Raw genomic sequence first — 18,442 nt, forward strand, 5'->3', positions numbered from 1 at the left:
ACCGATGTCTGATCAGTGGAGGTCTGACTGCTGTGATCCCTGCCTATCTCTAGAACTTGGCAGTGATACTAGTGATCGGCATTGTCACAACATTTGGGCCACGCTCATCGGACAATGGTGGCATATCTTACCAATATACTGTAACACCAATGTCTGATGTCAACTCCTGAAACTATACCTGTGAGTATAGTGAATACTAATTTTAATCATGCTTAAAGCCTTAAGGACGTTGCCCATTTTGGGCCATCCGAATGCACATTTTTCTTGCCATATTTTTCACCACTGTACTCTGAGAGCCATAACTTTTCTGATAAGGTGGCTGCATGATTGCTTTTTTTTTTGCAGGATAAATAACATTTTATAATGGCACTATTTTGAGGTACATATAATTTATTAAAAGACTTTTATTAATTTTTTCGGGGGGGGAGGGGGGGCAATGTTTTTTGGATTTGTTTTTACAGCGAGACCAAATATATATCGGTTTTTTTAAATGCTTTGTTACCTTTCCAAATAAAAACACTTTTTATTCCAAATAATTTGTTTTTGTGTTGCCGCATTCCTAGAGAACTTTTTTCATTATACTGTTGATGTAGCTTTATTGCAAGATGAGTTTTAATTCTCATTGACACCATTTTGGGGGTACAAAGAACATATTGATTAAAGGGGTTGTCCCACAAAACACATGTATCCCCTATCCACAGGATAGGGGATACATTTGTGATCGCTGGGGGTTCCGACCTCTGGGACCCCCAGCAATAAGGAGAACGGGGAACCAAAAGTCCCCTGAAGTGCTCCATGAGAAGCTTGTATCTTCCGGGGTCTGTGTCCGGCAGCTCCATAAAAATGAATGGAGTGTCGGTCAAGCATGCACACAAGCGCGACCAGCGCTCCATTCATTTCTTTGGAGCTGCCGGACACAGACCCCGGAAGTCCTATACTTCTCATGGAGCACTTCGGGGAACTTTCGGTCCACGGTTTCTTTATCGATGGGGGTCGCACCAATCGGACCCAAGCGATCACACATGTATACCCTATCCTGTGTTTTGTGGGACATCCCTTTAACTCTTAATACGCTTACATACATGACAGAAGCTTTGGTTACACCCCCAGCTTCTATAACAACCCATCGGCACCGCTCCCGTCACAGGGCCAACAATGGCCTTACAGAGCCTCTCTCCGCATTATGTGATCCTGGCTGTTGCAGCGGGCTGTCCTGATCCGTCCTGCGTGTAATAGTACAGCATGGTGCAGGAGGTACCCGCTCGCCACACCGTATTATTACAGTTCGGTGCAGGAAGGGATTAAAGTCACGTTCACAGGGGTGCAACGCTCCATCCCAATTTCAGTTAGCCATTAACAGATATCATAATTGCAATCATTTTATTTTGTCTTTTTCTTATTTAGAACATTAAAACTTTTGTATATGTTAAGCATAAGTGTAAAAAGTACTTTCTTTCATTCGTAGTTTAGTTATTCATAGTTCATTATTATTATTCTGTCCTGTACTGGTGATCACCACTGACTAAGCTTGTGTTGGGTATATATTTATACATAGCAGCCAATGACAGTTGCAGTGTAAAGCATGGGGGAGGGAATGAGAAGCAGCCGGTCCCTAATAAATAAGTAGGTCAATTTCACACTACCTCAGACTTCCATTGGACAATGCAGTCACTGATCCTAGATCTACCCTACAGGAATAAAGGTAATAAGCAACCAATATTACGTAGCCCCTTCCGATGGCGGCCAAGGCTCAATAGAGCAACATTGCACCTTTGTTGTGGGCCCCGCAGTTATTTTTGCACCTCTTCACTGATATTCTGGCTCTACAAATATTCAATGGTTATATGAGGCCCCTTGGTCATCAGCGCTGTAAAATAACGCTGTTCTACATCTAAGGATATGCGTTTGCAGCGAGTCAATTGAAATAGCTTCTGCAGTGAAGTCTTCGTACTTCTTCACTGCTTGACACGGCATCTTGGTCCTGAGCGGCTGTTCGGTAAGACACATGACATATCACTTGTTTAACAACACAGTCTAGAGTCTCGTGGACCATGAAGCCCGACTAGTAGCATTAATAATGAATTATTCATGATGTAAAGTCGCTGTCTGTCTGTGATTCATACGCCTGTCATAATTTGTCACCAGTGTGTTCTGCAGCAGTAAAAAAAAAAACTCCCCACCACCTGTTATCTCACTCCCTCAAAGTAATTCCCTCTACTATACATCTGGAGCCGGAGAAACTTACACAGATTGTTAGATTAATGCGTTGAGCTTCGAAGACATTAAAAAATTATATTTATAACAAAAAAATAAAAATACATAGATGTGAACGAACGCAGCTCCTGGAGAACATCAAGTTACGTTTTTAATTATTGATGTCAACTTCTTGTACAGCGGCATGAAAAAAAAAATACTATTATTATTTAATTGGAAATTTATTTGGATTGATGGCCGGGTGCAAATAAGGCGATGAATTTGAGAACAATAAGTAAACAGAATATCACGAGGAACAAGTCGTGTTTGATTATAAATATTTACCTAGAGAAGATGCCGTACAAGTTCCTCCATTCAAGCAGTAATTACTACAGTGGTTCATTTCACATCTTTCTCCAGAGAAACTGGGCCAGCAGTGGCATCTTGGATCGCCTTTCTCATTTATAATGCATTTGCCTCCATTTTCACAAGTCAGTTTGCATAAGTCATCTAAGTGTTAACAAAGGAAATATTTTGTATCAAGTTCTGTGAAAAGTTGAAGTTGGAGCAATCAACAACTACACTGGTAAGGGCTCATGTGCTATGTTGTATGGGATCGTAATAAAGCACCCATAGTAGTTTATGGGGCACTACTGTACCTCCTTAAGCCCCATTCACATCTCGTTTTTTTTACCTACGTTTAATGAATAAAAAGCTCCCGACATATACGTTAAATGTAGGGTGTGAAGGATGCCTGAAAGTGGCATCCATCACCCATAGACTATGATCGACTACATTTAATAGATACATTTTGAACTCTCATGATCTTTTCATGACATCCGTTAAACGGATCCCATTATAGCCTATGGGTGACTGATGCCACTGTTAGGTATCCACTTAATGTATCCTTCCCACGTCAGCTATATGGCATTCGTTTAACGTATATATCAATGAAAGCTATTGAATGGTCATAAAAAATGTTTATCAGATCATTTTTGTAATGGATGCCGCTCCCATTCTCCGCCGCCGTATACTTATTTGTTCACGGCGTCCCCTGGCTCCTAGTCGGCGCTGCATACTTTCCTCTGACGGGACTGCTCGCTGCCTCCATCACCGCTGCTCCCCATCTGCACTTCCTCGTGCCTGCGTGCTGACCCTTGCAGTCTGAAATTGACAGCATGCGCCAACTCTGCTACCCACCTTTCATTGGGTTTAAAGGGACCTCCCTTTCCTTTACACCATACCTGAATAAATAGGTTCATTCTAGCTAGTCTAGCTACTACTTGCATTATACTTTGTTCAAATTTTCTGTGATTTACTTCACTTCAGCTTGTATCTTTGACTATTCTCGCCTGCCCTGACCTATTGCTAGTGACCTACGACAAACCTCTGCCGCCTGCTATGACTTTTGGCTCCACTAATCATGAGTTCCCATCTGCCACCTGCCCTGACTTACGCTATACCTGATCTCGAACTCTGTCTGCTGATTTTGTACTATGTCTGTTGAGGTCGGCCATTGCCAAGATAGACTACTCTGGGTGTAGTAACCTGGGGTTCCCCTGAAGCAAAGTCCAGATCCCTGTATAGGGGTTAAAGGGAGTTTACCTGGGGTCCATTAAGACTCAGCTCCCCAGATTAGCCCAAATCCTTTCGTAAAGTAGGTTCACACCATCCTCCGCTGGCCTCGTGACATTATCCATTAGCCCCATGACATTTGTTTTATATACTATGTACTACATTGTCAGTCATATAAATTAATTTTCAGTGGAATAGATAGTAAGCCTCTCTACTCTTAATATGGGCCCATATCTAGATCTCAAGGGTTCTGTTACAGTTTGGCCCTATCATTTATAAACAGTGGAAGTGGCCCCGCACAACCTTTGAGATTGAACCTGGATCCCTACTAATTTGGACGCACAAGCACAGACAATTTTCCTACCCTTTAGTCCACTTCTGATGCCAATATTTTCACACCCTTTAAGATTCAGATTGTGTATTGATGCTTGTATACTTGGGAATTAAAGAGTCATATCTGGCGTAGATTTTAGACTGCGATTTAACCACCTTCCACCACCACTGTTGATCAATATGAACTGATGTCTACATTCATGCCTTCCATTACTTAACATGGATTCTTCCCACCAATCACACAAGTGAAGAAACTAATACCATGAATTATAAGAATTTGTGCATGGCTCTGTGAAGTGCACCCCTATTTATTATGTTACCCAGTAAGCAATTCTTCATTAGTAATTGTACAAAATGCATCATTTTGCACGTTCTTCTATTCGGGAAGACAAGACACGAAGCAACAAAAATGCAATAAAATGAAATACAGATAATAATTAAAGCATACTTAGCCCTAACCTGCATAATTTTGATCTGAACATGTTCCATTTACTAGAACTTTTCCTTCGGGACACCCACAGGTTGCCCCAGTGGGGTTGAGCAGACAGATGAATTCACATTTTAAATCCAGACATGGATTGGGCACTGTCAGGAGAGAAGAAACACACAGTCAGGTATAACTCCAGACAAAGTAGATATACAGTTTTAACCAAAATGACTCTCCCTAACTTCTACCACTGGTGGGTCTGCCAAATTGAAATAATCTTAAGGGAATATAACAGAAATCCGTCTGTATCAACGCCCTTATCTTCTAGATTCTCAGGCAGGCATAAGCTCCCCATACACTGTCTTATTGCCCTGCTATAAGTAGAAGATACAGTATATGACCGAGGTCGTGTATGCAAAGTATAGAGCAAAAATATCCCCATAAATTATGTTTTGCTCAAAGGTAGGGACCATGCACAAGTCAGAGTATGGAGGTTATACGGCCACCCCATGCTGCCATACAGGCTATGCAAGGTGCCGTATGTACGGAGATATTCTCCCCTAGAAGCAATGGTTCATGTAAAATTCAATCAAGCAACCCACATGTTTTTCAGTCTGATTCATACAGAATCCAACAGAAAAAATTCTATATGCCTCAGAGTAAAATCATAGGCATACGGAGGTAAAGTCGAAGCCCCATGCACTCGAATAGGAGACCTATTATGGCTCTATACAAAACAGAGACCTAATACTCTGAATATAATTAATAATCTTAGAAATACTACAGCTTCAAGGTTGATTGGTATTGTAGAATGGCTGATCATAACTTCCACTCTGAAGACAAATTTCCTGTACAGACTTGAGCACCATTTTGGTAAGTAGCGGAAGGTGTATGCCTACAAGGTATAGAAAAAATAGAGAGTGTCTCCCTCTGGAGGACCCAGCCTGTCTGTACATTACATGGACCCCCCATTGATTTCAAGTGGTACCATGTAATGTTTCATTAATCCAGTAGTGGCGCTGTAGTGGAATTGAACGCCATTTGATGTCAGGTTCCTCCACAGATTACAGTTGATCTATCGGGGGGGTCATTGCAGTGGGACACCCTTTGATCATCTCATTTTAGCACGGCTCTTCTAACAGAAAAAAAATTGTCCAAACCAAACACTTCATTTAGCACATATAAAAGGAGTGAAAATAATAAAATACACAAATCCCTGCAGTTATTATGTCACTAAAACTAATGCAACACAAAGGGGGAACTAAGATTGACGTGTCATACGCCGGTCTTAGAAGCCCGCTGGAGTAAGATGCGCTAAATTTAGACCAAATAATGCCAAACTGCTATGAGCCGCTGTCGATTTCTGCTATCATTTACGTCAATTTCTTCCGTAAATTAAAGTATACCTGTCAAGCCACGGGTGGAATGGCTCCTCCCACTAAGCCCTGCCCACTTGTTTTTCAAGCGGTGAGAAAACTTTGCCTTCATTTTGCACAAAAACATTTTTCTGCTGCAGAAAACTTTCTCACATCCCATAAATAAATCTCCCCCTATGTTTTTAAGCAGTTGCTCCCCATAGACTTGCATTATATTGTACATTTAGTGCAATTGATTTCAGCTGTAATTGTGATGCTGCCAAACTCCAGTCGTAAACATTGAATGGCATTTGCTCAAAGGACTAGTAACTTCTAAGAGCAGAAAATTGCACAGCTCAAACTGCAAAAAGTTGCATGGTGTCACTTGACCTTGAAGGTCCGAGAATCAAACCTCAAACGTTGACATGTACGGATGTAGCCATCTTTATCTTGACTCTCATAACTTACTTGCAGCTACAAAACCATTAAAGTCACGTTAAAATTTCATGACACAGTGTGTATTTAATGCGTTAAAAGTCAAGATAAAGATGGCTGCATTCGTAGCAGTTGATGAGAACTGCCTATAAATAATAAATCGAAACATCAATTCAGGCTTTGGTTTCCTCTACATTGTATTACTTACAGTAAGGCTGCTTGTAGTGATGAGCGATTAAGACACTTTTTGCTTTTTCCACATTTAAGTTCATATACTCCATAGTACCATTCCCAAACTTCTGTATCCTAAATGCACCGTTCTTAAGACCAGCTCCATAAATGTAATCCTCAAACACGTCTATTCTGTGAGGGTACATCAGTCCTTTGGGAGAGGAAGAGAAATAAGTCAGCTACCGGAGCTGTTTATTAGGAACATAAAACCAGACGGGGTTCTGACCAGAGTATGATGTATGTGGATGTTTGTTAAAATGTTTTACAACTCGGCTGTCGCTCCATTTTATTTTACGACCTCCAGAAGAACAAGCTGCATCAGACGTCGAGACCTCCAAGGCCTTTACTTACTGTACATTCCTCACCTAAAGAAAAGGTTTTCCAGCTCACATGTGAAACAACTACGGTTTTGACTGAGATTACAAGCAAACTCATTATAATATACTTAATTTAAAATTTTTAAAAACATTCGACAAATTCAGATTTATTTAGGAAATATCTTGGAATGTACTACCACCATGAAAGGAAGAGATAAAATGCCGGCACCCATTGTGAATGGACTAAAAAGGTCAATAAGGGCCTGTTCACATCACCGTTCATTTCCGTTCCGGGGTTCCGTCGGAGCGTTCTGTCGGGTGAACCCCGCAACGGAAAGTGAAACTGACATCACAGCTTCCGTTTCAGTCACCATTGATCTCAATGGTGACGGAAACATCGCTAATGCTTTCCGTTCGTCACCATTCCGTCTGGTTTCTGGTTTTCCGACGGAATCAATAATGCAGTCGACTCCGCTATTGATTCCGTCGGAAAACCAGAAACCAGACGGAATGGTGATGAACGGAAAGCATTAGCGATGTTTCCGTCACCATTGAGATCAATGGTGACTGAAACGGAAGCTGTGCTGTCAGTTTCCCTTTCCGTTGCGTGGTTCACCCGACGGAACCCTCCGACGGAACCCCAGAACGGAAATGAACGGTGATGTGAAAAGGCCCTAATACACCTGGAAGAGTTGTGTATTGCTATTGTACACATACAGGAGAGATCCACTGTGGCTGTCCATCCTTGGGGAACCGAAATATTTGAAATTCTGGACCATCAGTGTTACAAGTTTTTCTTGATGTGTTCAGAGTCTTTAGAGTAAATGTTTACAAGATGAAGATCCGTCACTTAGCACTTTCGAAAACACCCTGTAGCTCCGAAGGTCCCGGGTTTCCCACTTCCAACCATCACCATAAAGTCTACTCCATGTTCTGTGATATGGTATAACTATACCATTAGTATCAAACTGCACATAAATTCCCTTTTTATGCTCCTCAATTGTCCCTTTAATGTTTCTGGGGGAGAATACCTTTGTACATACAGAGTCCAATGGGAGAGGCAAAAATATTTTTTTTGTCCGATTCATATGGAATCCAAAAGAAAAAACATATAAAAAAGGAGTCCTATTGAGGTACAGTAAACACCCCATGTACGTCTATGGCTCCGTATAAAGCAGAGCTGGTATATGGCCGTGGGTATGTACCCTTATTCCCAGGCAGTAGGAACAGAGGTCAATTCACATGTATAGTAAAAAAGAAGTGACAACCTTTGTAAACATAATTTTATTGATTAGAACATTGGTGGTTTTCTTACCCAAGGACAGCTTAAACTTACTGTTCCTCTAAGGGGTTGTCTTCATAAGATGTCCATAGGGCATATGGACATCATAGATGCAGACCCCTTGCTCGGGACCCCCCCCCCTCTATGAGCCAGAATGGAAAGTTGCCCTGAACAAGTGGTTTCCGTTCTGACGGACTCAAGCTGTCCTTGTATTACGAGAAAGGTCATTCTCAAAATGGTGGCCATGTAATAATAAATTTCTGCAGTGGCTGGCATATGGCTTTCCCTGGCAAAATCAGCAATTTGACAAGGGAGCCCAAGAGCAAGATCTGGGGCGATCAGCTGATTACCCCTATTCTGAAAGGGGTTGTATCTGATGGGGCATCCCCTTTATTTGCTACTCCGGTGGCATTCCTGACCCTCTCCATGACTTTGGACTTCCTGGTGCGGATTGTGCAGCATTTATTTTATGTTGAGTTTGAATGACCCCTTAAGAACGCTTTATTGGACTCTGCATAGTAAGATGGCAGCTGCAGCTGATCCAAGATGGGCCTAGACAATGATGTAATGCAAATGGCGGTAAAGCATCGAACACGGGGAGACATGATACAGTATTTATACAATTTTCAATGAATGAAGAGCAGTTGTAAATTAAACAAATGGTAAAATAAGTGTTTTGCATGTTCTATGGAGTTTAGAGTCATCCTATACACTTAAAGGGGTTACTTGGTTAAATATAAATAAAGCTTAAAGGCGTTTGCCTATCAGGGACATTTATGGCATGCCAAAAGGATATGCCATAAATGTCCGAAAGATGCGGGTCCCACCTCTGGGTGCTACGTTGCTTCCGTAACTGCCATTCCCTTAAATGGAAGTTAGGGAAACCGCGTAGCTCAGCGAGCTTCGTTGTTTTTCTGATTACATGGTCGGAAATTATAAAGCAGCCCAGGAGGCAGCGGGAACAGAGAAAGGTAGAACGGGCTTTAGGGGGCCCCGTTCTAGAGATAGGTGCAGGTCCTAGAGGTGGGACCCGTATATATTGGACATTTATGGCATATCCTGTATATATGTCATAAATGACCCTGATGGGATAACCCCTTTAATGTTTGTGTGATGAAAATATCTGTAACTCTATAATATTCTTTCTATTTCAGATGCTCATCATTTTCAAGATTCCTAAATACTATCAGTAAATGAAAACATTGTTGTGTACATCTAGAAATGGAAACATACAGACCTTGGCCAGACCAGGTAAGAGGTGGATATAATTGTATCCATTGTAACAAAAATTTTGTGAGACTCCAAGCTGATACATTTTACTTACACTGATACATTGTAGCAAACAAAACAAGAAGATTTGTGCTGCTGTTGTATTAAGCTCACATAGGATTGTCTAAACTGGATACAACTCTCAGTAATAGATCTGCCAATTTTCACTGTCACCAGAGGTCTTAAAAATGGTGAGGAATTGTAACACAAGGTATATTACAAAGTTACATTGCTTTTCATGATACAATAATAAGTTTTTCATGCTTGTTGAGTGGATGGCCTTTTCCTGGTGTGGTATAACAGCTGTGTTGCATGCTCTGAGCTAATCAGGTATCTCCCCTGTCTGCCCCCCCCCTCATAGCATGAGTCTCCCATAGAGGAGAGATACACAGGAGAGATACACAAGAGAGATCTGCAGCTGCATCTCCCTCCTCCCTCCCTTCTACTCATAGTACTGGCCTGACAGATTTTTTGATGACTGCTGAAAGGTGAGGAAGATGTCACTTTCCGCTCATAAGATAAATCACAAAAAGTTGCATATATGCACATGTACTACTGATATATGAAAAAATTAAATAATAAACAATAGGTACTGTTTACATTTTATTTAAATAAGACTAGAAACCTTCTTTAGGGCGGTGTCCTTGACACTTAACAATCGAGTACACATACCCATCACTTATCTAAACTATGATCATCAGTCTCCATTAGGACCGACATCACTGATTGAGGGTACCTCCAGACTAAGTAGTTTGAAAATAAATATTAAAAGGGTCGTCCAGTTGAAAACCTCTCCATACACTGTTTTAGGGAATTCTGAGTTGATAGAGCGTGGTCCTCTGTTCAGGATCCTAATTTCTTGGCCAGAGTGGAGAGCGGTTACAAAGAATGTCTCTTGCTCTGTAGGACCCTTTTTTTTATGAGAACTGTGTAATGCTTAATTTCTCCTGTGGTGGCGCTACAGGGAAATGTAACACTTACTGCTAAATTTTCCAAGAGAATACAGCCAATCACAGCAGGGGGACACTTTGTAATCTGCTTATTGTTCAGGGACCCTTCTAACAAGTTGGGACTGTCCTAAGCAGAGAACCCCTTTGATATTTTTTTTCTTGTGTCAATATGTGGTTGATTGGAAAGTCTTTACTAATGCTGTGAATACATACCATGCTTACTTCTGACCACCATGGCTAAATCAGAACCATCTAGCCTGACCGTGCCGATGACCGAAAGCTCAAAGTCTGCCCAGTACAGGCGCTGGCCGAAATGATCAACGACGAGACCTGAGTACAAAAAGACAAGAATTAATTTCTGCGGGTTTGCAAACATTTGAAAGGTGCTTTGTATGTATCACATGGAATCAAAATAATTATTTAGAACAGAACCAATTTAGGAAAAGAAAATGTATTCCAGGTCACAGCAGGTTGTTTGCAATCCGTTAAGTTATGCACATTGCTATACACTTGGCTGCATCATCCAAGCTTGTTGAGCAGCAAATTGCATTTGTTGTATTTTTCTGTTAAGGAAGAATTTTTCCTTTTGATCTTCTGAAAATCCAGTGAACATCGGGCTCTTAATAATAAAACACAAGCTGTTTGTGTTCTCTAAGATTTATACATTGCAATAAGAATGGCATGATGCGAAGCTGTGTGTTCAGAAACTTAAAGCCAACACACATTCTAATAATGGCGATATCTGAAATAAACTCTTGTGGATCTACGTGTAGCCTGCCACGACTTACAGAAAACAAAACAGTCTAATGTGAAATTTCAGAACGTAAAACTTTAATGCGCGTTCTGCCCAGCAAAACACTCAAAATTACTATGGCACGCATGCTTACCAACATTTGAATCCTTAATCGTGGGGCATTTTAAGCACCATAACAGAAAACTACCCCCAAAAGCCCTCTATAATAAGGATTACCATACATCCCACCTCCTTTGTAGCCCGGTTTGCAGCAAAGTTCCACAAATCGTTACTTTTGACAAGTAGGTGTATATACAAGTAAGCTGTTGACAGCACATTAAACTATTGACCTATCTAATAATTTTCATAGCAGCTAACAAAGACTGCCCTGGGAAAAATACCACAAAGGGGCAAGGCTTATGGAAATTTGCATAAAATTTGCATTTCTTTACTATTCTCGGGTGTTACTTGGTACGGCAGGCAACACTGAAAAGTGTGACTGTCGACAGACTTGTGGACTGTTTCCAATAACAACCAGCAGAATTATGAATGCTGCTCCGGACTATGATACAGCTGTAACTCAGGATCAGTACAAAATAATTGACACATTATATATCTTACATTTATACATAAATTATAAAATGGTGTACAGTGTGGAACACTTAACCAGTGACAGAATTCTCAGGTCTTCTGTTTATACACCATATTCAGCTAATATTCACTGTATTTTAATAATTTCACCATATATCTAATATCATTTTTCAAAGGTCCACTAGGCAAAGGCTTCACTTTTAGTACGCTGTCCTCTTATGTCAACGTGGCCATTAGGCCCTTCAAAGAACCATAGACCGGGTGCACCTGCAACTTTTGCGCACCCAATAATTGATTCCATGTTATCAGGTACCAAAAGACACAGGGCGAGATTTTTTTTTAAGACTGGAGGTTTATACGACAGTCTTAAAGCTATATGCATTGGAGTGAGGGGCGCCACATTTATTAAGAGGTGCACTTCTCAATAAATATGGTGCATTTTGGGCTGTTCTAAAGACAGAATTTTAAATCTACGACTGAGGCGTAGACTTGCGCAAATTTTTGTCACTAGTAATCATATATATTGCGGTCTGCCAATTCCTTGTTTCTCGTCACATTTCAAAAAGGGATAAGAGGCGAGAAAAGTCGTAAATTTTTGCGCAAATATGGTGTGCATCCAATATTTGAAGACTTTTCTGCCACGAGGTGCCATAGTAAATTTTCCCCTTAGTTCCCATCATTTATATTAAATAATACACTTATTAGAGTCTAACTATTGTACAGTTGCAATTTTATTTATTTCCTTAGATAAAATACTATGGTTCCACTATTCTACTACTTGATGGTTTTGTCAGACTAAATAATCCTGGGACCCGAGTCAATCAGACATCACACTAGGAAACCAATAACCTGAAACCATTGTCAGCAAGAAAAGGCAATTGTGATAATTCTAAACTGCACATGATTTCTATTCTATAAACTGCAGGTGATTAACTAGACTGTCAGTTCTGGGCCTATTTGCGCCACAAGAGTCTACAATGCAATAACCATCGGCAGATGAATTCACGGAAATATTTCCATTTTCTTAGGCCCAAGCATACAGAATGAGTCCGTGTTCCTGATAATGTCGTTTTGAGAAATCTATCATTAGGGTATAGTTTGAGTAAAAACAGACATATATTATACATAGTATTATTGGAAAAAATAATCCATAAAGCCAAATCCTACTGCATTATTAGTGCTAAGAATTGTCTACAAAAATTGTTTTTTACAAATTGAATTTTTAACTTGGGTAACATAATAGAACTAGATACCTGTTGGTCTTTGTAAGTTTTTCTGTACAATAACTCTTCTTAAAGTACCATCCATGGCCGCTTCCTCAATATGTGACCGATCTCCAATGACTGTCCAGTACATCATCCTGATGGCAAGACATGTTCAGGAAAATCAATGTAAGTAAAGAAAAACAAAGACCATAGCGATAAATATTAGGTTTATGCTTAAAGGACTTAAGGACACTTTGGACAAAGTTTTCTGCTTCAGCCGGTCACGAGGCGTATAGCTTTTCCTACAAAGCTGCTCTACGTACAGTAGTTCTTACACAAAACCTAGTCCGAAGCGGAGCTATGGACAGTTTTGCACTGATTTTTTTTTCTTTCTTGTTCATTAGCTTCCTAAACGCAAAAATAATCAACTTTCTATAATGTCTTCATTAAAAAGAATTCTACCATTTTGTAGCTGTAGAGTCTGTGCTGCTCTTTTACATAGCTGACTGTTGTACTGCTTCTGACATAGATCTGACAGCACGCAGCTGTTAGCTAAGGGTGACATCATCTGCTCTCTCTACTCCCCCACTCCTTTCTCTTAGTGTTAGGTTACGTTTACACAACCGTTGTGGATTTTTTAGGAAATCCACGGCCTAAATTGGCAGCCAGCGGATCCACACGTGGTTTAGCACACACACAATTCCATGGTGCTAATCTGTCACTTTTCAGCGCAAATCTGCGGCAATAATGAACATACTGTGGATTTCAAAATCTGCAGCGGGTTAATTATTCTGCACGGATCTTTAAATAGCATTACTAGTGGACTGTGAGGAGATACTGATAGGATTTAGATACAGAAGCCACACCTAGATCCTGACACAACATTTTGTAGGGTGCATTCTGTGTCACGTAGGGGTAAGCTTTACGGTAGTACACAGTTACCTGATTTTCATAGGACTGCAGGTATACCTACTGAATTATCTCTTTGAGTCTCAATGTTCATGCATTACATTCCACAAGAGTTAAAGAGGTTGCCCCAACTGGAAAATATATTTTAAGACTGCACCTGTTCCGACAATCAGCTAATCACCTCAGGCTCAGCTGCTTTGCAGCGGGAACATGTGGGTGGTCACATATTTCCCACTAGTAAAATGTTGAGTTACATCAAACAAATGGGGACTATGTAATATACGGTCGCACTAAATCCAGTTTAGGACCTTCTTTTTATAGTGACTTTTCCTTTTGCCTAATAGAGAGTGACCCTCTCTCAGACACCCATTTGTCCTAATAGGGCTTATAGACAGGAGTTGTCCAGTTACCCCTTTAAATTATAAAGCTAAGCTACTATAGCTGAATGACTGGGCTTATTTCATACAGCAATATACAATCATAAATAGCCTTAAAAACCTACCCTTTTTTGGGATTTACAGCAATTGCATAGGGCTCTCCTGCTATATTGGTGAGGAGTCGTGTACAGTTTGGTCCATTTATTTGACCAACATTAATGGAATATCTCAGGCTTGCCCAGTGAGTGGTATAATAACTGAACCAATGCATGCGGGAGTGATCCGTCCAGTAGACGTTTCCTGCTACCCAGTCCACAGCAATATCCCTGGGTCTTTTAAATTCAGGACACTGGAAGACAAAACATCAATTATCAGATGCAATTTATAAATTATGTTGGAGGATAATTCATGTATTCGACTAATACTGCAATGTTAGGATTTAGTAAAAACTAAAAATATTAACAAAATGATGAAGACATTGGTCTTACTCTACTAGCTACAGCTATGTACCATGAATTATAGTGCAGTCCCCATGGGGTCCTCACACTTTTTTGAACCATGATGCTTTGTGGCAAGGACTAAAAACAGTCAATAAAAAAAACTCCTAGGCCATCAGTTAAGGGGGTTGAGAGATGGGTTGCCCATACTAAGGAATCTGAACAACCTATTCAATTTAATACTTAAGTAGAATAAAACTTTGAGCAATATCTTATAGTAAAATTGACCAATGGCTGAATTTTGGAGTTACTCTTCAATTACAAACCAATGATAACATCTCTTAATAATGAACTCACAATTAGACCACTTCTAGTTTCCTTTCCTCCTCTGCCATGAAATGTATTGTAGAAAATTCCTCCTGGGTTGAATTGCGTGCTCCATATAATCATATTGCCTTGAAGATACATGTCCATTCCCGTGATTCGAGAGTTGTGCGCAATACGAGATATTTGCTGATGCTCCATGTTGTAGCCAAAGGGATATCTGAAAGCGAGGACCTCAGTGTCATTGGCGACATAGAGTATTTGTTCTTCTGAGTCTGAAACAATACCAGATATCATTATTATACAATTAATGACTTTATTTAGAACTAGGAGGAGATCTGTGTACATGGAGAATTTGTTACATATCCATAATAGTGATACAATCCATATGATCTGTCTGTCCATCAGCCAATATATGGGAAATGCAAGCTCTGCACTTAGAGCTTCCCCATGTCAGTAAGTGGAGTCTGGAAAAACTGTCTACAGGTTCCAAAAAGCATATGGATATCAAATTGGGGGAGGCTGCACTCTATTGGGACAATTTATTGTATGGTCCCCTACTCATTGCAATACCCCCCTCACTGGGGGTTTCATATGCAGGACTAACGAAAGTCCTAAATTAATGAAGGAGTTGTTCAGATGGGAAAACCACTTTAAATATATAATATATAAAAGCTTATATATTGTATATTATCTTCTTTTTGCTAAATGGCTCTTGCTTCGTGGAGGAACATATTTATGTCAGTGAACGGCAACTTCACCTAGTTATTCCAGTAGTAAGGGTGTCGTAGGGTACATGAATCTAAAACATGGTGGATATTACACCAAATACATCATAATTTTGCAAATGGCATAATAACCTCATAGGTGGCATACAAGTACAGGAAGAATTTGCACCAAAAAGCATCAATCGTAAATTTGGTGCATTTTATCAATGGTCAACGTCTGAAAAAAGTTGGATTTTTACACCATTACAACTACTATTCGTACTATACAGTAACTACAGGTACAATACAGTAATATTAGGACGACAACAACCATTTACCATTCCATTCCAATAAATTATATTGATAATTTTTACAAAAAGATTATTACGAAAGATTATTTTTTAATGATTAATACTTTTATTGTTGATGATTTTGTGCATTTACATTGAAATATTATCGTTATGGACATTGAAAATCAAACAGAATATTTGCTACATGTCAATGACTATAATACAGTACCCAATATAAGAACTATCTAAAACAGAGTTATTCTTTGAATAATTCCGATTTACCTTTGATGGTGCAACTGTTTCCATTTTCTATAAAGTTTCTGTCACAGAAGCACCGGTAGGACCCCTTCAAGTTAGCACAGTGTTGGGAACAGGTTCCTGGGAGTAAGCACTCGTTGATATCTGCAATACAAGAAAGACAATAATGCTTGAATATATATCCCAACACACTAGAAAGATGCACCAAATATAATTATGGATGCTCATCATCGGTTATATTAGCCCCCAACAAACTTGCTATCTCTATGACCCTCTGGATACTGTATTAAACTATGGCTTTGCTGTAAAAATATGTAACCTGATTTGTATACCCTTTTTATTCCTGTCCTATAGATCAGACATTGAGAGGAGAGTGGTCACTCTGTGACAAAGTGATAGCTCCATAATTGCTAAAAATGGCAGCTAAGACTCACTGTAGCTACTGCCGGCTACTATACGAAGTAGTGGTCAATGGCATAACTGAACGACATAGAAGAAAACTAGCACGTGGCACATGTTCATTGTGATCAGCACAGCTATAATTTCATTTTTTTAATGCTTTTTTCTTTCCAATGAGCAGTACAAAATCTTATAGTATAAAATGTAAAAAATATTATAAAATCGTATGAATAATTTGCATCATCTAGACCTTCTATGGTGGCTTAGCATGATTAGTTTAGTAGTTAGGGTCGGTCTGGTCCACTAAAGTACCAGAGAATCCTCTACTGGGATCAAACTCTTGACACAAAATGAATAAGGGTCTCTTTTTTATGAGTTGATCAAAAATAACCTATGTCCTATATGTACAATGATAGCAACAAAGTTTGCCAGGAAATAAAAGGTAGATGGGCACACGTTCTGTATAGATGGAGGATGGGCTCTCAGACTCATTTTCTTAGGTGGGTCCAAGGATTGCCAGTCTGACACTGGTAGTTGTGGTAGTAGTCGTAATAATAGTAGCAGTAGTAGTACAAACAAAGTTCAAGAATCAATGCAAATTCCACATTTCAATGGGTAGATAAGACTTAACTGCTGCCTGTTCGGTTCACATAATAAGGAAAATACTAATGCATAAAAAAAAACATGTGCTTGGAAAATATCTGAATCCCATCTTTGATAAAAATTCACCGGCTCCTTTTTTTCTAAGTTACAAAGTCTCTACAAAGAAAAGCAGCAACTTCATGCAACGTCTTAACTATTCTTGGTGAGAAAAAATAAATCTTCACTTTCTTTGACTGAAAATTCCATTCTTAATTCATCTCTGCCAGTAGCACCAGAAACATTATCTTGCATCCCACAGGATACTTGGGGGAGAATGGTCTTTTTTAAGCCTGTGTATTACTAATCCACACTGAATTCATGAGGACTTTTGTGTGGCGCAGAGCGGAGAAAGCCACCAGGCTGACAATAGTCACACATATTTAGTGATGGGACAATGTATGTGTTTTTCAAAGAACATCAAATGCTTTGTGTCTTCTTAAAGTTCACGGTAGAGTTGGAGTGAAAACCAACATGAAAAGCCTTTTCGAATTATTGAAGTCACTGACAGACCTGAGCCGGAGGAGCTGCATACCTGTGGCTATTATATCTTGTCATGACATATCATGTAAACATGTCAGAAGATATGGAGATGGGACTCAAGGTGGTTTGTTGTAGAGAGTCCGAACCCACTTGTTGCTAAAAACTAGGGCTTGGTAGATGGCCAAGCTCATAGACGCCCCCAACGTTATCTCTCAATGTCTCTATATGATATGACAGTACTTATAGTTTAAATAAATACAATGTTAACTCCTTACCGACATCCACTGTATATATACACGGCAGAGACCGGGAGGGAAATTATGGAGCGAAAACACGGGCTGAGCCCGCTCCATAACCTGCATGCTTCGGCTGTATGAAACCGCTGACACTTCACTGCAATGAGCGGGACTTTGCTTGTTTAGCTCCTCAGATGCCACAGTCAATATCGACGACAGAGTCAAAGCTAAGTTACAAAGAGGCGGGTGACCCCCTTCAACGTCCCATTGCACGCGGGGCGCCGATGCTTGTTTAGGCAGCCTGGGGGCCTAATGAATCCCGATATACTGTAATACATTAGTATTGCAGTTTATCGTGCAAGCAATCCAGCGATCGCTGGTTCACGTACCCTGGGTAGACTATTAAAAAAAAAAAAGTTAAATACTGTTGAATAACATGTTAGTTTTCCTATATGTCTGCCAAAAACAATAAGTGGCAAGTAAAATA

The 18,442-nt window shown here is 39.9% G+C and overlaps 1 protein-coding gene across 5 annotated transcripts in view; it reads right to left on the minus strand.

Moving 5' to 3' along the window:
• Positions 1-18,442, minus strand: part of LRP1B (LDL receptor related protein 1B) — a 1,078,540-nt gene that overhangs the window by 38,308 nt on the left and 1,021,790 nt on the right. For all 5 annotated transcript variants that reach the window (XM_075829239.1, XM_075829241.1, XM_075829238.1 and 2 more), the window contains exons 76-83: positions 16,223-16,342; positions 14,977-15,218; positions 14,308-14,531; positions 12,945-13,051; positions 10,581-10,697; positions 6,527-6,700; positions 4,561-4,686; positions 2,539-2,703 (exon numbers count right to left, since the gene is read on the minus strand). In XM_075829239.1, coding sequence (XP_075685354.1) covers positions 2,539-2,703; positions 4,561-4,686; positions 6,527-6,700; positions 10,581-10,697; positions 12,945-13,051; positions 14,308-14,531; positions 14,977-15,218; positions 16,223-16,342 — 1,275 coding nt within the window. The remainder of the gene's footprint in view (positions 1-2,538; positions 2,704-4,560; positions 4,687-6,526; positions 6,701-10,580; positions 10,698-12,944; positions 13,052-14,307; positions 14,532-14,976; positions 15,219-16,222; positions 16,343-18,442) is intronic.

This window comes from Rhinoderma darwinii, chromosome 6 (genome assembly GCF_050947455.1).
Source record: "Rhinoderma darwinii isolate aRhiDar2 chromosome 6, aRhiDar2.hap1, whole genome shotgun sequence".
NCBI lineage: Eukaryota > Metazoa > Chordata > Amphibia > Anura > Rhinodermatidae > Rhinoderma > Rhinoderma darwinii.